The sequence below is a fragment of the Oryctolagus cuniculus genome, chromosome 3 (assembly GCF_051225735.1).
Source record: "Oryctolagus cuniculus isolate XC-2025 breed Fujian yellow rabbit chromosome 3, ASM5122573v1, whole genome shotgun sequence".
In the NCBI taxonomy this organism is placed as follows: domain Eukaryota; kingdom Metazoa; phylum Chordata; class Mammalia; order Lagomorpha; family Leporidae; genus Oryctolagus; species Oryctolagus cuniculus.
Window position 1 is genome coordinate 23109569 of NC_142869.1, and position 21606 is coordinate 23131174.

General features: G+C 40.5%; 1 protein-coding gene across 4 annotated transcripts in view; it reads right to left on the reverse strand.

Moving 5' to 3' along the window:
- Positions 1-3707: 3707 nt before the first annotated feature.
- XRCC5 (X-ray repair cross complementing 5) overlaps positions 3708-21606 on the reverse strand; it is a 101543-nt gene continuing 83644 nt past the window's right edge. For all 4 annotated transcript variants that reach the window (XM_002712463.5, XM_017343103.4, XM_051848210.3 and 1 more), the window contains exons 17-21: positions 16110-16219; positions 15546-15642; positions 13344-13411; positions 4757-4831; positions 3708-3938 (exon numbers count right to left, since the gene is read on the reverse strand). In XM_002712463.5, the coding sequence (XP_002712509.1) occupies positions 3924-3938; positions 4757-4831; positions 13344-13411; positions 15546-15642; positions 16110-16219 (365 nt within the window). In that variant the 3' untranslated portion in view covers positions 3708-3923. The remainder of the gene's footprint in view (positions 3939-4756; positions 4832-13343; positions 13412-15545; positions 15643-16109; positions 16220-21606) is intronic.

Consider the following 21606-nt stretch of genomic DNA (forward strand, 5'->3'; position numbering starts at 1 on the left):
ACTACACACCTGTGAATCCTACCAATAATCCTGCAAGGGCGGTGCTAATTCCCAGCACACTGAAAGGTTCCCAGGGACAGGCCTGGAGGCATCCAGAGCTTAAGACATGATAGAAGAGGACTCCATTCCAGGTCTGTCAGGTGCCTGTGCCTGCCTCACAGTGCTTCAGTGCAAAGGCAGGTGGGCCTGGGGAACGTAAAATGTGAGACAGTGTGTGGGGCATGTGGCCAGACCTGCCCCTACCACACTCCAGGCAGTATCTGTGCCCATTACTCAAGCAGCTCCTGCAGAGCCACCTAAAAGGCCCCTCTGGCTGAGAAGGTTCTGTCTGCTCCCAGGCCATCTTGCCTTCAGATGAAATGCAAGTGATTTTCTTATTTTGTTTTTTTACAGAGGTTAAGAAACCCCTAATGCCAGGTGGCTGTGTTAGGTGTTACTGCTAAACCTAGGGGTACTCAATATCCAGGCGACACTTTGCAATACTGTGCCACTATGCCTCTCTCAAGTGCAGAAGAAAATCTAGTCTCTGGTAATTTTTTTTAAAAGATTCATTTATTTATTTGAAAGTCAGAGTTACACAGAGAGAGGAGAGGCAGAGAGAGAGAGGTCTTCCATCCACTAGTTTACTCCCCAAATGGCTTCAATGGCCGGAGATGTGCTGATCCGAAGCCAGGAGCCAGGAGCTTCTTCTGGGTCTCCAAAGCCGGTGCAGGGGCCCAAGGACTTGGGCCATCTTCTACTGCTTTCCCAGGCCACAGCAGAGAGCTGGATCAGAAGTGGAGCAGCTGGGTCTTGAACCGGTGCCCATATGAGATGCCGGCACTTCAGGCCAGGCGTTAACCCGCTGTGCCACAGTGCCGCCCCTCTGCTAATGTTTAGATGGAGAAGAGGGGGCATTTTCTTTCTTTCCCAACCAACTGCAGAAAGACAACACTGTCCAGACACTGGCAACTCTGCCTCTGAACAGCTGGACTGACATCTACAGGGGTGAATGTGCAAGGCAGGGGACATCCCCCTCCAACCCCTCCTGACGTTCTCCTGCCTGCCACAGGGAGGGCTTAGAAATACAACTGGTGAGTGGACCCATTTGTTAGCAGACCACCTGTGTATGTTAAGCACCATATGCATCTCCATGCTGCCGGCTAGGTAAGAAAGCCAGGGCCCACTCTTTCTGAGCAGGCCAACAGAAGCAGTCTTGGTAGGGTAGTCAGCTGGTGGTAAGATCTGGGTGTAGGAGAGAGGCCATAATCCTAAGCCATGAGCTACGATCGAGTTGTTCCAACCATCTCTGGAGCAAGGTCACAAGAAAGCAGGATGTTGATTTCCACTCTGCCATGGAAATGCTCTTTGTGCAATAAGCTCCATGGAGAGCTAACAGGAGAGGAGTGGAAGGCAAGTTAGGATATGACTACTCCTGAGGTGCTCGTTGTGCTACTAACTTAATATAATCAAAATCTAGGGTGACATACAATCTGTAATCCACACAGGACACTTTTGAGCGTGAGAGAGCACTCACTGTCAGTTATGCGGACAAGAATATCCTAGAAAATTGGAATGCATGGTCACTGTTAAAAGTGACAAACCCACCGTGGGTCCTACTTCATCACCTTTAATCACACAGAGGCTTTAATTTTTCATGTAATAACTGGACAAGAGAACCTCAGTTCAATAGCAACATGTAATTGTCAAAATCAGCACTACAACACTCAAGATTCTAAAGGAAATGAGGTATATGAAGACAGCAGACAGACCTGTTTAAAAATTCCCATGTTCAGACCGTGCCTTCTCTTTGGAATTTTCACCAAACCCCCTCAAGGGTGGCAAGCACTTTTAGAGGTAACACCTGTACCCTGGGCATGCTCTGACCTAATAAGCCTGGAGGGCAGGTCAAAGGTCAGGCATCTCCACAAAGGTCAGCAGCAAGCTGCCAGAGGCAAACCTGGAACCTGGGCCCTAGGCTAGCCCAGTGTTCTCTCCCTGACCCATATGGTGTCCCCTCATGGTCTCCACTCTAAATAGGCCAGCAGCTTGTGTTCTCAACCCATAGTACCTGAGGGAGGAGGGAATAATAGGAAAAGAGGCCCACAGGACAGAGTGCACTAAACAGAGTACCTGGTGCTGAAACAAAATTAGCTGCAAAGTCAGTGATTAGCACAGCATACATTCAAAATAGAAGTAGAGATCTGTGTCTGTATATTTTCAAATCCATTCTGGACTGGATGAAAACTGCTTGACCCCCAATGTGGTCTTCCGAATTTTCCAAGATTCTAAACTGCATGTGTAAATTAATCGGCGTAAGATTAAAATCCAACACTTAAAATAATACCAGTTTTGTAAATGCAAAATAACCTCAAAGTTGTTGTGTTTTGTATGCAGAGCCACTAGCAAATTTTTAATAATTTATTTTTAATAATTTTTAGTAAATTTTTAATTTTTAATAAGAAAATCATGGTTCTCAACACGGGAGCATCTCTAGGGGGCACTGGAGATGCGCAGGGCCGTGTGCAAGTGCTAGGGGGTGAGTTCCCTCTGATTCCTGCCCCTTCTCTGAGTCAGTCAGTAAAGTTAATGATGCGTTAGTGACATTAGAAGATCAAAGACAACTGGGGCCGCAGTCAGTGATCTGCAAATCACATTGCAGGGAAATGGGACCCTGGTGTGTTAACACAAAATATGATGTCCTTACTCAAAACACCACGCTATGACTAAGCCTACAAAGCACATACACTGTGCCTGCATGAAATGGATTTGGAAATTACACAGCCAATTTAGTCCTTTCTCTCTAGTCTGTGAGACTCACTTCTTCTTTGAGTTATTCAGATAATTTAGGTAAAGGCAGGGTTACAGAAGCAGAAATCTTGCTATGGACAATCTAAATAAAAAAGTGTCAGAAGGTCTAAAGGACTACCTTGGTTCAAGCTTATCCTGGTCTGATAGACTGATGTTTGCGAGAGGAACTCCCCATACTGCCAAGAGTGGGGGTGTTCACAGAGGGTAAGGGCTTTGCTATTTCCTTATGTTTGAAAGGAGATATCATCCAGAAAGATATGAAAGCTGATTTAGGCAGAAAAAGGAAAAACTGAGGCATTAAGAAGTGTTTTAATAAAACTAAATGTCCTCTCTTTGAGATCCTCAAGTAGAACAATGAAATGATATAACCCTAATTACTGCTCATTAATTTTTCAGTTTTCGATCTTTGTTCAAAGTTCCCTGATATGGTAGAAGTGGGGCAAGAAGGTCTTTTCTCCAGAAGAGCAACACTGTAAGTCACTGCTTAAAACAGGAACGGGGGGAACTGGGCTCCCCCTCCCATCCTCTTAAGGAAAAGCACCTGGATACTGAATCAAAATAATGTGTCAATGAAAAAGGTTTAATTATAAAGAGCAACGGGTCAGTCCTCATCCATGATTTTGCTAACCCAGCTACTTGCTGGTAGAACAAATGCCACTGCTCCATCAACATCAGTTCTGATCACTGTTGGAGGAACAAAGTGATCCTGGGTTAAGCTGAGAAACTCACCACTGACCATGGCATTGACCATTGACCACTGACCACAGTGTGGTCCCAGAAGAGGTGCAATCATGAGGGCTGCAATCCTCATCAATACACCTGGTCAGGATGAAGGATGAAATCCACTCTCTAGAAACTTCAAAGCACGTGCATAATGTATTGAGATTGGTAAGACCACAAAAGAAATAAAACACCAATCAGAAAATAACAATGACTTTTTATAAACTTGCATGAGGTCTAAATTATGCCTTACAATGTATCATCACACAGAAAATCAGCCGAATCACTCCTGAGTAACCCACTGGGACCATCTCCAGGGCTTCTGGTTCCCCTTGGCTGGCCTCCTCCAGTTTGTTCTGCTGGTACTCCCAGCACGATAATGATGCATGTTAGATTCTTCATAGGTCCACGACCTACATCATGTCCAGCTGTAAACAAGGAGCACATATTTAGGAAGCAAGCAAGCTAACCTCAGACTATTGCTTCTCTGGTAAGAGAAGTTTTTATGACAGAGATCTCTACACTGGGAGGTATGCACGGACCTGCACACACTTATTCACTGCTATCTCAGGCATTAAATATTAAGTATCTCATTTCAATACCAAGAACTTCTCCCCCAAAATGCCGACATCTTTTTAGTATGCAGTTTTTGTAGTATGCTTTTGCTTCTGGTAGTATAAAAGTTTTTGCTAGACAGTTGTCACATGAGACCTTTTTAAAGGCAGGAGGTTCCCAAATGTGGAAGATGGATACAAAAGCCAACATTTACTTCCCAGCATTCCATGACATAGTGTCATGATGCCCAGAATTTCTCCAGTGCCTATCCATCTATTTTGTTTGTATTAAGTTAATTGAGCATAGTTAAGAAGCAGACTTTTTAAAGGTTGTTTTTGTTTGTCAGCCCACACAAATTGCATGTTCTATTGCTTGTTTTTGGTTAAGAGCAATTTCAGTAAATTATAATACTTTGCTACTAAGAGAATACCTTCCTAGCTCTTTTTTAAGTCCTTCATAGGAGAGGATTATCTGAATGACCAATAGCTGAAACCACAGAATGCAGGACTTGCCATGAAACCACTTACCTGATTACATTTATAATGGCAATAAAGAATAGTGTAGAGAGCATCTGGTGTGTTAGGAATTAAAACACAAATAAGACACAAGTTTATGATAAACAGTCTTGGTGGCTGTAGTTACCTCTCAATTTCAATCAATAGAACACCAGGTGCATAGTGAAAGTACTTACTAAATCGTCCACATCACCACCTTCTTCAAATACGGCTGCTGCGTCTTCATTAGGTTTTTCTTTGGGGGCCAGAAACTGTGAATAAGAAGGCAGTCATGGGACTGTAATGACACTTTTGCCTCCTTTGATGGAGGGACCAATCTACTAGCATCGCCACAGGCAAACCTTAAAAGGTGTGCTTAGCAAAGTCTCACTGCAAATGGCTCCAAAGAAACATTGTCTTGGCACACTTGCCTTCATTTGGCTCTGGATGAGAGAAGCAGCTTTGAGGTTCATTAGTTCACACTAATTAGTCACCAGAGAACATCTCTGAAGAGGGAGGAAATGACAGGAGTGGCCAAGATAGGGATTGTGTGGAGGGTCTGGTATTAGCACTGTGGACACCTGCTACTTCTACTTTTGTTTCAAGTTGCTTAATTACTTTTATGGAAATCCTTCCACTTGTGTTAGAAACTGTTTGAAACAGGTAGATGAGAAATGGATGAGAAAATGTGTGTTCAGCATGAGTGTTCTAGACCTGGGGCACATAAAAGGCAGAGACCTAGAAGAGCAAATGCCCTGAGGTTACGTCTGCAAGGATCCAGGAATGACAGTCAGGTTTTAGAAAGTAGTCAGTGCCCTTCGAAATACCCATCAGTCCCTTCAAGAGACAGAGGCAGGAATCTTTTCCTGAAGGCATGCGGCTACTGTATCTAAGAGCTGGGTTCTGTTAATGCCTCTGTATCACAACATGAGAAGCTGAGTTGCTGGCAGATTAGTGCTCCAGGTGGCAACAGAGAGAAGACGTAGGAGGATTATAAAGGGGGTGGTGGAAGGCAGGGTCTGCCTCTCTCTGTTACTGCTCCTCAGGGGTAGCATGCGATGGAGTCTTCTCACTCAGCTCTGCTCTCCAGCAGTTGCCTCCACCCAAGAGGGAAAAATGCAGCTATACTTTTCTCAACCAACACGAAAAAATGGCAACAACTGCTTTCCCTATGTATTCCTGTTATTTTTACAGTAGTGTGGACACAACCAGGGCCTCTAAAACCTAAGCTCTCTAAATAAACTGTGTATCTTAAAAATTCATAAACCAAAGGCACCTGTTAATAGTTGCAGTAGGCTGTACACAGCAAATGTCAGGAAGCAAGCTCCACTCGCCCTTCGATTTCTCAGGTACGACAAGTAATGAAGTGGCAACAGAGGAGGCTGCTTCTGTACAACCAGGCACTGCCTTTTTCAGCACCTTGGACATGACCATGATAATTAGTTTGTTGACTCAACTTCTTTCGTGGACTTCTTTCCCTCTCAAACCACCTCACTATTCATTAACTTCCAGTTGCACTGAAAGATTCAGGAACTTATCTTCTTTTAAGGACACATATGTATCTTTCCATACTCCTGACTGTGGAGTAGACTGTGGAGGACTATATAGGGCTAGGTCTCTTCAATCAATACCTTATCAATGGTATGAGATAGAGAATTCTAGTAATGGGGGGCAGATGGTCTGTCTGGGCCAGAATTGTGATGCAATTTCTGTATCACTAATCTATTTACTTATTCTGGAGGGTTATTAATAAAGATATCTAAAGGCCAAATATAGATAAATGAATATGAAATCAATACCTGTGAATGGTTTATGTCTAAACCATTGTGTGCTATCCTAGATTCCCAAGTTAAGCATGACTATAAAAATGATCTTTGGTTTTCACCTTCCATCCCCTGTTCATTCATTGTCATTAACCACTACATGATTTTCCCTCATCAGAAATAACTGGCGGCCGGCGCCGCGGCTCAATAGGCTAATCCTCCGCCTAGTGACGCCGGCACACCGGGTTCTAGTCCTGGTCAGGGCGCTGGATTCTGTCCTGGCTGCCCCTCTTCCAGGCCAGCTCTCTGCTGTGGCCAGGGAGTACAGTGGAGGATGGCCCAAGTGCTTGGGCCCTGCACCCCATGGGAGACCAGGATAAGTGCCTGGCTCTTGCCTTTGGATCGGTGCGGTGCGCCGGCCGCAGCGCGCTGGCTGCGGCGGCCATTGGAGGGTGAACCAACGGCAAAGGAAGACCCTTCTCTCTGTCTCTCTCACTGTCCACTCTCCCTTTAAAAAAAAAAAAAAAAGAAATAACTGGCTAAAGGATAAGATGTATCCAACTGGGGTAAAGATACCAAAAAGCAGAGCTGCAAGACAAACTCCACAGGTTCAAAGGCTGTATAGTTCACTCTAACTTTTGCCTTAGTGACCTGATCCATGGTAGGTACTTGTGATGAATCTAGAAAATCCCTAATGCTTTTCTTGCACTTAGCCTCTAAAAGCTCCAATTCCCATGCACTCCCTACTTGCAAAGTCCCTTTCACACTGCAATTAAAGGCTAAATTAAGACAGGGCTGTCTGCACAGTATGACCAATATATATATAATTAAACACAAATGGCACATCTTTGAGATTACATCATATTCCTATGAAGATGGGAGCAGCAGGAAAAAAAAAAACCCTTAATTTCCATCAAGTGCTAAACATCTGCAACTGATTTTCCTGACAGATCTGCTTCACATTTCTGTGTAAGCAAATTATGGCTAAAAGCTGGGCTGCCATCCATTATCCTTCCCGAAGCTCCCAGCAAGGCTGATCTCTTACACGTATCACTTCTCCTCATCAGAGTTTTACCGGCAAGTCATTTCCAGGCTGTGCAGTGACAGGGAAGCTTGAGACAGAGCAGAGAATTCACTGATTGGCCTGCATTCTCAATGAAAAGAACAGATTCTCTGAATGCAGCAGAAAGGGGTGGGAGTCAACTCTCAATTTTTTTCATGTTCCTTCCCTTTGCAATATGCTGAGAAATTAGAGAATAAATAGGACACTTGGGTGACCCACTTGTCTTCCCTCAAAACCACCATCATTTGCTTGGGGTTAGCATAGCAGAGCCTCCTTACCTGGAGATTTTGATGAAATAGACAGACTACTACTTTTCAAGCACACTGAAATACAATCCTGGCCACAAGCAGAGAAATGGAATCAACAGCCACTGTATAGAAACTGCCAGTCCTGTTCCTCAATGACATTAAAAGCTAACAACCAGCTCAGACTCTTACTTCTTGCCAAATCAGAAACATCTGGCTTCCATCAGGCTGATTTCAACACCATCAAGTGACTTCAAAGAAGCATCCACATTCATATATATATAAAAGTATCATGAAGAACACACATCACACATCAGTTTGCCCAAATTTTGCCTAAAGTGACATACATTGGGTTTCATTAATGCCACCTGTAGCTTATTTCACACTATAAAGGCAACAGAGTACAGCAGAGAAATGTGCCATCACGGTGTGGAGAACACATCATAACCAAAGCTCTGCCAGTTTCTCAGAAACCTGGGTAAGCCCCTGAGCTTCCTATAACTCATCTACCTCAAAACTGAAGTGGAAATACTACTAATTACCCCAGCTGGTGCATGGCATCATGCTGAGTCTTTGTACAAAATGCTTTGTGGTCATCTAAGTTCTTTGTTCTAATTCCTACAAATATACTCAATATAGGTCACCAAATGGTATGTACAAGAATGTTCATAGCGTCTATATTTGTAACTGTCAAATTCTGAAAACAATCCAGTGTCCATCACAGGAAAATGAAAAAAAAAAAAAAAAACAAAGTGTGGTAAAAAAGGATACTACATGGCTATACTAGAGGATGAATAACTCTTAAAATGATGAATCAAAAACAGCATGATTCCAGTTATATGAAGGTCAAGAACAGGCAAAACTAGTTTTAGGTGACAGAAGTCACAACACTGGTTGTCTTGGAGAGTTCTGACTGGGGAGGTGCCAGGAAGCTTTCTGGGGTGAGGGAAATGTTCTATTATTTTTATCTGGGGTGCAGGTACTTAGGAATATGAATATGTGAAAATTCAAGTTGCACACTTAACAATTTGTGCATTAACTATGTATATTCTGCCTCAACACATATTTAAAAATTGTATCTTAAAAGTATTAAACTCTTAACAACTAGTAGATAAAATTGTAATATTTTTACTATTGCCTTCTTAGAGTAGCATATGGGAAAACTACATAGAAATTTAAGGAGCAAAAGAAAGCAAGAAAGAACAAAGGAAAATGTCATGGGGTCTAACAGGTGTCAGCAGTTTGAGAAAACTGTTCACAAGAAACAATTCTTAAACTTTGTTTTACAGTCCCTCTCAAGGCTCTGGCAATATCTTGTCACTTACACATATAAAACTCTTAAGCATATTCTTGAGAGAAGAGACAGCAGAGTATCCTTTCTCTAGGTAGATGTGGCTGGTCATATCGTAGGGCAGAGGTATGAAGAGGTGGCATCAAGGTGGAGGGGAAAGGTGACTGGAGAAGGAGTCCAGGGTTTGTTTGCTGTGGGACACTGAGCTAATCAGCTTCACCACTCTGGATGGTGCTAGTGAGAGGACCAGATCACTAAGCTCTGAGTGTCTGTGATACTAAGGTGGAAGATCAATAAATGTCAGCCACAACAATGAAGGACAGATTAGGCCATTACAAGAAAAACAAGTGCTAAAAAGACAATTTCTCCCCACCACCCCATAGAGCTTATATCAAATGTTTATTTACACATAGCTCAGCTTCTCTGAAGCCTGTGAAAAAGAATATTCCAAAGCCATGGCAAAAAAAATCCTCTTTCCCCACTGTTGTGGCTTAGGTATGGTTTGATTGTGTTCCCCCAGGGTTTATGTGTTGAAAGCTTTGTGGTAGAACCTATTAGGGGCTTGGCACAGGTAAGGTCACTGGAGGTGTGGCTCTTGGTAAAGATTCAAGTACTTCTCATGGGACCTCAGTTAGTTCTTGTGGGAATAGGTTATTATAAAAGGGTGAGACTGGCCCCTTCCCAAACTCAGGCTTCCTGTCTCACTATCTTTGTCTAGTGCACGTATTCCTGCTGTTGGGAGCAATCAGAGCCTCACAGACCATGAGTTGATGGAGCTGTTCAATCTTGGACTGCCAGTCCCCAAAACTGAGCTAAATAAGCCTTTTTCTTCATAAAGTACACAACCTCACGTATTTTGTTATAGCAAATACCCCACTGTGTTCTTGACATGGAATAAAGAATGGAAGATTGGCAGGGTGGAGCAGGTCAGTTTTAGAACTAAATTCTTGCTCAGTGGCTGCTTTGAGACCTCAGAAATATTTTACCTCTCCTACCCACAAACAGCTGTGTAGAACAGATGAGCTGATGGATCAAAGGTACACAAGGACTTTACAAAGACTTTACTAGACTTCAAGTGCTAATGGCCTAACAATACCAACTGGAAACAGAAAAAATTAAGTGAAAGAACTGACAGGTTTATAATGATAATTAAAATGGGTACAAAAGAGGGGCCACATTTATGCCTAGGTTTCAAAATGAAATAAGATATCAAGAAACTTTAAAAGAAAGTGACTCTAAATTAAACTCATGTCATGGAAGAACTTTCCATTTCTACAGCAGAGCTGGCTTATCCCTGTTTCTCAAAGACCCATAAAAACCGCATATTTCCAGAACACATCAGAGGGAAACAGCTCTTCTTAAAATGTTGTTCAAGTGTAAAGTTATAATTTAATTTTCATTTAAGATGAACATCCCTGGATAATTATTTCCTTTCAAATGTTAACATTTAATAGCAAGAATCTGACAGCTTGCTAACTTTAAATAACTTACAGTAAATATCTTAAAAGAATTTAAATGGACTGTGAGGACTGTTCTTCCATCTCTGTGATTATACCAAGTTCCTTCAAATTATTATTTGGAAAACGATCAAACTTGACACTTGAAGGCAATGTAAATGAACACTTCAGTAAATGGTCTCAAAAGTGATTATACTTCCCTGATCTGGCTAAGGCATACTTGAAGTGTGTCAATCGTTATCTAAACCATAAGGAACAAGTTTTCTTGGGCAGGACTCTTACCCTGCAATTCTCCCCAGTATCACCTGTACAAGTGTGTACTCTCCCTTCTACACTTCTCTGTATAAAGAAAGCAACAGATGTCACTTAAAAGCATCTTAAAAACAAAGGATCAAATTTTCATTCTGAAAAAATAAAACAAAGGGTACTGTGTTATTAAAACAGATATAAAGGCATAACCTTGAATGTCAGAGGTCAGAGTATGTGCTGAAGGCAGAATGGAATTCAGGTTCTACTCCATGGCTTTCTGGTCCTTCTAACCACCAGCTGGCAATGGGTCAGAGGGTCAGTTGTGGACATGAGGCAGACAGGGTCTAAGATGTTTTAGAGATTGTTGGTCCAAGAGTCCTTTTATAATATTTAATCTATTGAGGAATGAATGTCAGTGCAATGCCAAAGAACCAGCATTTTTATCCTTGCTGCTTCTGAGGGCTCACGGTGTATCTCCTTTGACTTTTCTGGGGCCTGGCTCCCCAGGGTAATAGAAGTGGTTGTTCCTGCTCCTTCTCATTCTTAGCAGACCCCTGTGAGGATCATGGAGGTAATACTGGCCTCCTAAGTTCTGCAGTTAGATACATACAAAATTTCAATGATCATTATTTTCTACCAGTATCTAGTCATGATGTAACAGTGTTCCAGAGGAGTATTTATACAATGTGAATGTTGTTTAGAAGTCAAAATTGTCATATAAATATTTGTACAAATATTAAACTGGCCAGAGCACTGTTAAATGTGAAAACAGAAAAATATCATTTCTAGATGTGAAAGAGCAGGCAAGGTGAATGTACAGAATACTTTTTTTGAAAGGCTATGAGATAATGTATATAAATGTGTCTAGCACATAGCTAGAACTCAGAACATTTTAGGTGAATTTCTTGATTTCTTATCTACCAAGGACAGTGAAGTTAAGTTTTGCTGGTACTATTGTGTCTTGACTATGAAAACACTGTGCTCCAAAAGAAGACATCAGTCAGGTAGGCAGCCAATAGCGGGAATAGAAGGGATTCTCTCCACTTGTCCTCCCTATTCAAAGATGATCAAGTTTCCAGAGTTGTCTTCAACTATACCTGAAATAAGTTTTGGTGATAGCAGCGTCATCTAAGAATACTACTTCATACCTAGTCATTACCTGCAATTTCTATACCTTAATTATCAGACATTCATATCTGTGATGCTTAGGCTTCGTGCCTTTCAACTTCAAAGATGATACTGCATTTACAATACAGACAAGCCGCAGACAATTTGCAAGTGTATTATCCCTTTTAGATTTTTTTCTTCTCTAATATTCTGGATTCAGTTAGCTATGACATCTTTGGCTGAGATGTGTTCCCTGCTTCCTCCAACAACTATAATATATGCCGAGCTCTCACCTGCATGAAAGGTTTTTTAATGCAGAATTGACTAGAATTAAATTATTTATCTTGACTTGTACTTGTTTACCAAAAACTGATAAGTAGCACCCTACATGATGGTTAATATTGTGTCTCAACTTGACTAGACGATGGTGCCCATTTGGAGTACTGATTGATGTAAATAAACACTCTTCAGTCAATCTCTCTCTCTCTGTCTCTCTCTCTCTCTCTCTATATATATACACACACACACACACATACATATATATATATAAACACACTCTCTCCCTCTCTATATATACAACACATGCACACTATTAATATATGTATACACACACACACACACACACACACGCATATATGTATGTTCTACTGGGACAGAAATAAAGCCCATAATTCCAGTGATATACTCAAGCCCATTATGGCAGAAGAGGGTGACACTGTGGAACCTCTTCCGAGACCATAATCATCACCTTAAAGGATGCTTCTAAAATTGTAGATCTTACTCCCCAATAGCAGGAAATATCTGTTCTTCAACAAAACCTTTGCTAGGAAAAGTGCTTAACAAAAATTACTGTATATTCTGACTTACTTCTCTTCCTGCGGTTTCTGTCAAATTCCTATATTAAGTTGAAAATTCACAGCACTTTCCACTGGGCCTGAATTTAGCCCATGACAAATATTTCCAGTTTATTCATGCCATTCCCCTAACAGATTTCTGTCTATCAACAGCAGACGTAGCTCTCCCTTAGCCGGTGAAGTTATTTTCTGGGTCTCAGAAAGCTTGGAAGCTTGGTTATTGCCTGGGGCCAGGGACCATGCTGGCAGGACAGGATCACTCAGTGACTAACTGAGTGAATGTCAGGAACTTTATCCTTTTTTTATTTTTTTTTAATTTTATTTAAGTTGCCCAGGACCTACAAACCATCAGAATCTCCAGGGTGATTCTGAATTTTAATCAGTTAAAAAAACAAAAACAAAACAGCTCTAGGTGATCAATGTGTGGCCAGCATGGGACTTATTGGGCTAGATGGATTTCATAGTCCTTACTAGGAACAACACTAAACTTGTATGTACTACAGAGTTCAGCAGCTCTAGAGCTACAGGACATAGGATTACAGGTGAGTTCTAGGAACATAACCATGGCCAAAGGGAAACTGAGTTAAGACTACAATTTTTCCCATGAGAATGCTGCAGTTGAAGCAATTTGCTTGCAAGGTTAAATAAAGAATGGGTGCACCACTTCAGTTACCTACAAATTAAACTTCAAGGGAAGGGACAAGATAATGTCCACTGCAATAGTTATCGAAAGATAGGGAATTATTCCTCAATACCTGTTTGGCTTCCTCAGCTGTGACAGAACTTCCAGAGGCCTCATCTTTGGAGATCAGAGTAATTCCATCTGAAATGTAATTCACAGAGAACAATCCAAACACAAAGAATCAAACTGATTCCATTTTCTTTGCCTCCACACCCCCTCCCACCTCTTTGCTGGAGACGTTTAAAAACGATAAAGGTGCTCTCTTCTAGAAGACATATAAAGCTACAAAGGCAATGAATTCACACTGTTCACTTCATCTTATGCGAGTATTCTTTCTTCTCCTATTTTGGTTTGTGTAATTGGCAATAAAGACGACATCCCAAATGCCACCTGCTCCATGAAGCCTTCCTCGATCCACTGTTACCAGATAGAAACAGTCTCCCTTTCTTTAAAATTCTCAGATTACACTGTTTATCCCTTTGAAATGGCTCTCAGCATATCTTGGATAACTATTGGCACACATGTTATCTCTCCAACGGGCAACACTTTCAAGGACTGGGGCTAGGCCTTACTCTTGTAAGTAACAGTACACAGCAGAAGTTCATTAAATAAATAACTGAATGGGTATATTCTTCTGTCCAAACCCATCAGGTACACGACAGGGAACTCTGCACACAAGTACATTCTGATTTGCAGCATTGTTACTGGCTGATGGAATGGCCAGAGGACTAGGTAGGGAGGAAAAATGCTCTTAACAATGGGCATGTCTATCATTTAGCACAGTGCCTTAATTTTAGTTCTGTGAGAGCAAATCAAGGACAGAAAACTTACTTTCTAGTTTTCTCTTATTTCTAAGATATTTTCCTACCTCAAATGGTTGCTGTACAATATACTTTCAGAAAAGCACATGCATTTAGCATCCATTTGTACTGGAAATGGCACAGGTCATATGTATTCTCTCAATAGCATACAAGTTATCAGAAAATATGTATCTTGTATATGATCTGCAAGTTCCTTTCAGCAAGTATTGTGCTGTAGGCATTCAATAAATATCAAAATCAATCTCTTTCGTCTACTGGGTCAGTAGCAGAGACACAAAAATGATTTGAGTAAGTCCCATTCACCACCTATTCTAATTGCTTTTGTTTCCCCAGTGTAGAAGTTAAAGGGCTGAAAAATTGACTGTCAGAGAAATAGTTGTCTCTGTCATGAAAAGCTGCCTGTTAGAGGTTGGATAGGTATGCAACTCCTTTTACACAGACTTTGCACAGAAAGATAGGTTGAAACTAATTTTGCAACTCTACTATAAGTGAACCATTCATATCACTGATCATAATTATTTCATAATACATATTTTAATAAGGAATATATAATACTTGGGTGCTGAGAGAAATTAGATCAGGCTAAAAATATGGTCAAAGATCATGAAGGAAATGAAACATCAAGTGTAGGGACTGGCGCTGTGGTATAAGAGTAAAGCCGCCACCTGCAGTGCTGGCTGGCATCCCCATACGGGCGCAGGTTCAAGTCCCGGCTGCTCCACTTCCTATCCAGCTCTCTGCTATGGCCTGGATCAACAACAGAAGATGGCCCAAGTCCTTGGACCCCTGCATCCACATGGGAGACCTGGAAGAAGCTTTTGGCTCCTGGCTTCAGATCGGCGCAGCTCCGGCCATTGTGGCTAATTGGGGAGTGAACCTGCAGCTGGAAGACCTCTCTCTCTGCCTTTCCTTCTCTGTGTAACTCTTTCAAATAAATAAATAAATCTTAAAAAAAAAAAAAAGAAAGAAACATCAAGTGTAACACTGAAAGAATGTGATATTGCCTTCTTTCTGTGTTTAATCTGCATTGGTCAGCATGAATATGTGGGGAATAAGTGCCTGGGTGCACACAGACATTGGCTTAGTTACAGGGACAGTCCAAGCACACAGTAATGGAAGGTACACAAGGGCAGAATGCAGTGCTGTGGACTGACCAGCACTGAAATGGCCTGAGTATCTGAGAAAAAGGGCAATGCTTGTCCCCTGGTTGATTCATCCAACAGAGAAATGGGCCGTGCTATACCAAGAGTGAAAGACGGACCTTACTGGTTTTCACTCTGTATGTATGTTTCTTAAGTAAGAGTCTGAGTTCACTGAATCCTAATCATTTCCCAAAGCCAAACAGAAAAGTCAGTGGGCCCCACATAACATATCATATGATATAATTTATATTTAGAGTTTATATGTATATTTAGGAAAAAAAAAGCATAAATATAAGGAGAGTGAAGCCTTACCTTGAACGACAATTTCCCAGAAATGATTTAATTGCTTAATTTCCACTTTCTCACGGAGGCCTTTCAGGAAACTGTTAAAGTGTTGCTCTTCTGAAAACTATGGTAGCAAGAAGGGCACAGGCAGCAGCAAATCAGAGGAAACAAATTTCTGACTCACAGATCCCTACTCCTGTGTTGATAAATATTCTTCTCAATAATTACACCGATATATACTATCCATTAATTTTCCTAAAACAATCAGTCCATTCTTTACAGTAATGATGGCCACTGCAGGTTTTAGTGAAAATTTCCTTGGTTCCCTAAATGGGAACATAAATCCAGAGCTTTCATGTTATAAAAACATAACTCCCAGGGGAAAAAAAGTCCCACTATACACCTTAATTTTCCCTCAGAAATGACAATGATAGTAATATAAGTATAGTCATTTCTACTTCTCTTGGAATGCATTGCTCTTCACAGTGAGAATGGTAATTTCCAAAGCCCATGCTTCTTTGTGGGATGCTAACTCTCCCCTGTGACAGTGGCCACCTGCTTAGAAAAGAAGACGAGCAAGGACACTGTTACCTCAATGGCTTCTTCCCGGAAGGCTTTGATGCAGTCTATACTCTTCATAAAATAGGGTGTTTCATTGGTATCCAAAAACTGTTCGATGTGATTTATAAGCTGGTGACTTGCTAGAATATAAGACAGTAAGTTTATTTTCCTGGATGTGAGTGGTGCTTATTACAGAGAAGGCATGATTCTAGGCATGTGCCTGTAAGTATGTAGTATAGCTCAGGATGGTTAGGATGCATAATAGCCAGAGAGGGAGACAAGATGCACAATTCTGATTTCAACAGTTTACATGAAGTTTATGTAATACTTATTTGTTAAAAAATAAAATTTAATTTCTAAAATGCTTATAATCACAGCTAAATATTCCTTTTGAGTATTTCAAATATTAGATGTGGTTGTTTATTTTTCCCACAAAAATTGTAAGCCATTTGGATGAATCAAAAACACCTTTCCTAACATATTCACAGGAAATAGATCTCCCTCACTCCACTCAAGATAATGGTCAAATAGTGCTAGTCAGTGAAAAATAATGAGCCTGGGAACCCCATCTTTTACCAATCCTAGGTTAAATGAGAAAAGACCAGCCCCAGTTTCAACATAACATCCCATTAGAATGAGGTCATTACTACACATCTCACATCCTTATCTGGACCTGAAAGTTCTCCATGTTACTCAGCACTCCACAAGCCCTGAATATTTAAACAAGAACTGTCAGAAAGCAGTGTCATGAATGCCACAGAGACAGGAAATATATCAAGAATGTTATCATTTCCAAGATGGGATGCTACTTGAGGTTGCCTTATAAACAAAGAGACATTCTTCATTATGAGAAAAAGGATTGGAAACAGAAACAGAAAAGTCACTAGGGAACTGAGCAGATCAAAACTGATACTTATGATCTGTGCAGAAGAATAAACCAAGGGAGGTGAACATTCACGGCCTAAAGGCTCACTCTTCCTTGGACCCTAAAACCACTCCTGGGTTGGTTGGTTGGCAATTTATGCTGAAAGGTCAAGATATTCTAAGACTGCATATTTGCCAAAATCACAGGCTTACTTGAGGATTCTGATAATTAAGAATGTGTGTCTATATAATGCTAAAACAACCTATTTTCAAGATTCACATCTAGGCCGGCACCGCGACTCACTAGGCTAATCCTCTGCCTGCGGTGCCGGTACCCTGGGTTCTAGTCCTGGTTGGGGTGCCGGATTCTGTCCTGGTTGCTCCTCTTCCAGTCCAGCTCTCTGCTGTGGCCCGGGAAGGCAGTGGAGGATGGCCCAAGTGCTTGGGCCCTGCACCCGCATGGGAGACCTGGAGGAAGCTGCTGGCTCCTGGCTTCAGATGGGCACAGCTCTAGCCGCTGCGGCCATCTGGGGAGTGAACCAGCAGATGGAAGACCTCTCTCTCACTGCCTCTCCTCTCTGTGTAACCCCGACTTTCAAATAAATAAATAAATCTCTAAAATAAAAAGATTCACCTCTAAAGATTCAAGGCCACCAACAGTGAGTCACAGTGATATGAACATTGCTCAATGCCTCATGAAAGACAGGAAGTCAGTGCCACATTCTTACTTCTATAAAATTCACAGCATATGGAAAGGATTAAAAAACTAGATAAAGTATTTTCTAATACTGCAATTTTCAGCAAGGGAAAAACATCCCCCGCAACCATTTAATCTCTTCTACCAACTAGGAGATTACAATCTCTATTATAATAAGCACTTGAACTTCAGCAATCAAAGAAACATTTCCTGAAATTTCAGAAATCTTTACCAGTGTATCCTGTAACTGAATTAATATCCAACTGTAATTCAAAGGAGAGGAAGAATGTTCAGATGGGTCTTTTTAAACAAGGTAAATAATATACTCTGATTGGTAGGCAGAGCAGAAAATGATCAATGAGAAACTCAAAGCAAATAGAAGCTATCTCTCTTTTTCAATTAGAAAGGCAATGTAACAGAAATGTTTGCTATTTCCCATATCACTATGGTAGCCTGCTTTCTCAGATGGTGTGATATAAAGCTCACTCGGAGTTATATAGCTGGATATAAATAAAAACCTTTAACAGACCAGTAACCCCAGAGATTCCACGTTCTGAATTTCTTTTGAAATTCTTAGGAAGTTGTAACATAAATGTTTCTCTTTGCTCAAATTAGTGATTATTTTCATGAATTTATTCCAGTACATATATATTGTACAAATACTATGTGTTAAGACACTACGGCTATGTCCTCTGCGAGACACAATTAAGCTAAAGATGAGAATTTGCCTCCGGAGAGATTAAAGGCTAACAGCAGATATAATACCTATTTTAAAATAATAATAGTAGAAAATTTGAAGAGAGCTACAGGTATTATATAAATATATTAATTGACCTGAATTTTTAACAATCTTTGGTGATTTTTGAAACTTTATGAATTAATTACCATGGCTTTCTGGCTGAATTTGGTCATGATGGATCACAGAACAGAACAAGCCCAAGAATGAAGAAAGCTAGGAGGGTACAAGGTGTATTTGGAGAAAAGCAATGGTCCAGAACCTGGGCAGGAGTTGAGGAAGAACAACACGGAGTAAAAATTAGAAAAAGGTTAGAGGGAAAGCAGTCTCAAGAAGAAGGAACATACACATGAGCTAGAGTTTGGAAATATTTTAAATCATGGAGAGTCTTTGGAAATTTGTGTTTAAAAGGAATAAATGGGGCCAGCATTGTGGCATAGCAGGTAAAGCCACCACCTGCAATGCTGGCATCCCATGTAGGTGCCAGTTCATGTCCTGGCGGCTGCTCCACTTCTGATCCAGATCCCTGCTAATGGCCTGAAAAAGCAGTGGAAGATGGCCCAAGTGCTTGTGTCCCTGCTACCTATGTGGGAGACAAAGATGAAGCTCTGGCTCCTGGCTCCAGCCTGTCTCAGTCCTGATCTTTGCAGCCATCTGGGGAGTGAACCAGTAGATCGAAGATCTCTCTGTGTCTCCCTCTCTCTCTGTAACTCTGACTTTCAAATAAATTATATTTAAAAAAAAAAAGTGTAGGAGAAAACAGAGATTCAAGATCAAGCCTTTTAGGAACTACAACAATCAGAAGTTGGACAGAGAAAAGAGAGCTGAAGAAGGAGGTTGAGAATACAGTAGAAAATCAGAAGATACCAATCACAGGTACCAAGGGAAAAGATTACTTCAAGAAAAAAGTTATCTGCTGCAAACAAATTTGACACAAAGACTACAAGGAAAGTTTATAAACAGAATAAGGGACTAAGGATTGAAAACTAGGTGTTTTATACACTAAGGAGTCCAAACTGCTTTACAAAAACAAAAACAAAAAAGAGCTTTCTGACACATTTTATCCTAAAATAGGATACACACACTATTGCTATCTTACAAATTATTCAAAAGAGGCTAAAAGAAAGTGAATTCAAATTTGAACTATACATTTGCAGTAATGATATGGGAAAGAAGTTACAAAAAGAAAATAAAATAGGAGGTTTCTACCTAAGAATGAGTTGGCATGCATCTGCGGGCCTATTCAGATTCAGTTTTTTCTTATTTACATGTTAGGTTCTTTTCTCCCTCCCTCCAGAGGATTCAGGAACACAGGCAGACAAACACATCCAAACTTCCAATAAAACGAATGAATACAATGAGACAGATTTTGCCCTTCCAGGAATAGTCAGTTATATGGTCTGTGCATTTGGCACATGATTCTGAATTCTGTCCCTCTTCCTAGACTATTTTGTGGTTCACTGACTATAATGAACCATTTAACACCAAGGAATAGCTGTGATGGATGATACTTTAATATACTGAAGATGAGAACGGGTTGTAGACAAGACATTTTCCTTTCAAAGTTTGGTGGCACTTCATATTTCCATGCCCTTTTTAATAAAAGTAAAATGCAGCAAAGGCTGACAAAAATACTACTCTATTTAGGCTAGATTGTGTTTTTGACTCCCCCAGCAACCTCTGCTTTGCATTAAGCAAATGCTGGTCATCAGGGTACCTCCCTCTGCTCACATATCCATTACCGGGTAAGGAATGGCCTGTCAGTCTTCATACTCAGTGAATCACAGCCCCAATTATAATTCACCAAAATGTTCTTCAGAATTAGTCCATGACTCAGTAATACTCATTAGTAGCTAATATTAAAGATGGCCATTGGAAGGGTCATTCATCTTAGGACACGAAGTCAGGCAGAGAGCCGTCATTTATCTCAAGGAGTACTTCAACAGTGTCTGCTCTGGATTTTGAGATTTAAATATGAGTGCTTTGTATTAACTCAGCATCTTACACAATCACAGATGTGGATAAAAATTAATTTCAATACAATAATATTTTAACATATTCAAAATTTTATCCAGATTTAGAAGGCTTACATAAGAAGAAAATGTCAGTTTTCTCATTCAGTCTGAAAAACATGTTTTTCCTCTCAACAGAAAACATTCAACATCATTCAAAGTTTCACAAAACAGACTACCTCTCTTCATGTTGCACAGTCACAAGAGCCAAAACAGCCAGGATCAGGTGTTGTCTGCCTCTGACTTTACATTTACTCACTACCACTGTTGTCTGTGAAGATAATTCTCCTATCTGACAGAGTCAAAAAGGTAGTAGGCTCATTCATCTGTCATACGTTATTATCATATTATAGATAAAGGGCTATAAAGGCGTAGCAAGTGATTTTGCTAAACTCAGACACCATTCAGGATGTTTCTCAACTCAACTCTTCTTACTACCTCAAAGTCTCATAAACATTTTATTAATTGAAAATCTGCATATTTTGCAGATATCAGCAATGAAATAATTTTTAAATATTAAGAACAGATTTATACAGCCAACAATATCTTCATAAAACAAAATAAATAATACCAATAAAAAGCACTTATTTTTTTTTATTTTATTTTATTTTATTTTATTTTATTTTTTTTTTTAAAAAGCACTTAAGTAAGTATAATGCCAGGGCACTCCTTATTACTAACGGAATAAAAAAAATCCATCAGCAAATAGAATTATAGGCAAATGGTCCAGTCTGCCAAGAATTACATCCACACACAAATTACACTGTTTTAAGCCAGAAACTTACAAGAGACATTTGCTGATAAGAAAAAGAGTCTATTTTAATACAGACAACTAAAACAGAAACAGATCACAAACAGACTTCCTTTATGTCTCTTTATGATATAAATTGGTCATTGTGGATTGAGACTATGTCACTGTCAGTCAAGATCCAACCAGAAAAAATCACTCTGAATATTTAATACAGAAGACTTAAGGTAGGTAACTGTTAACACAGGTGATGAAGAGCTATAACCAAGAATGGGAATCAGCAACAGCAAGAAGCCCTTTGGTGTGGGGGAATAAGGAAAGAAAGGAAATAGTGGTGTAACTAGAGTTTTGGAACCTGTCCCATGGTAGGCAAAGCCATGGAGGACCAGAGATGCTGCCCAACACAAGAGAAAGAGATATTGTGGTTCCCCTCTCTACTTCCTACCAACCTCCCATTGGGAGGAAGCCTT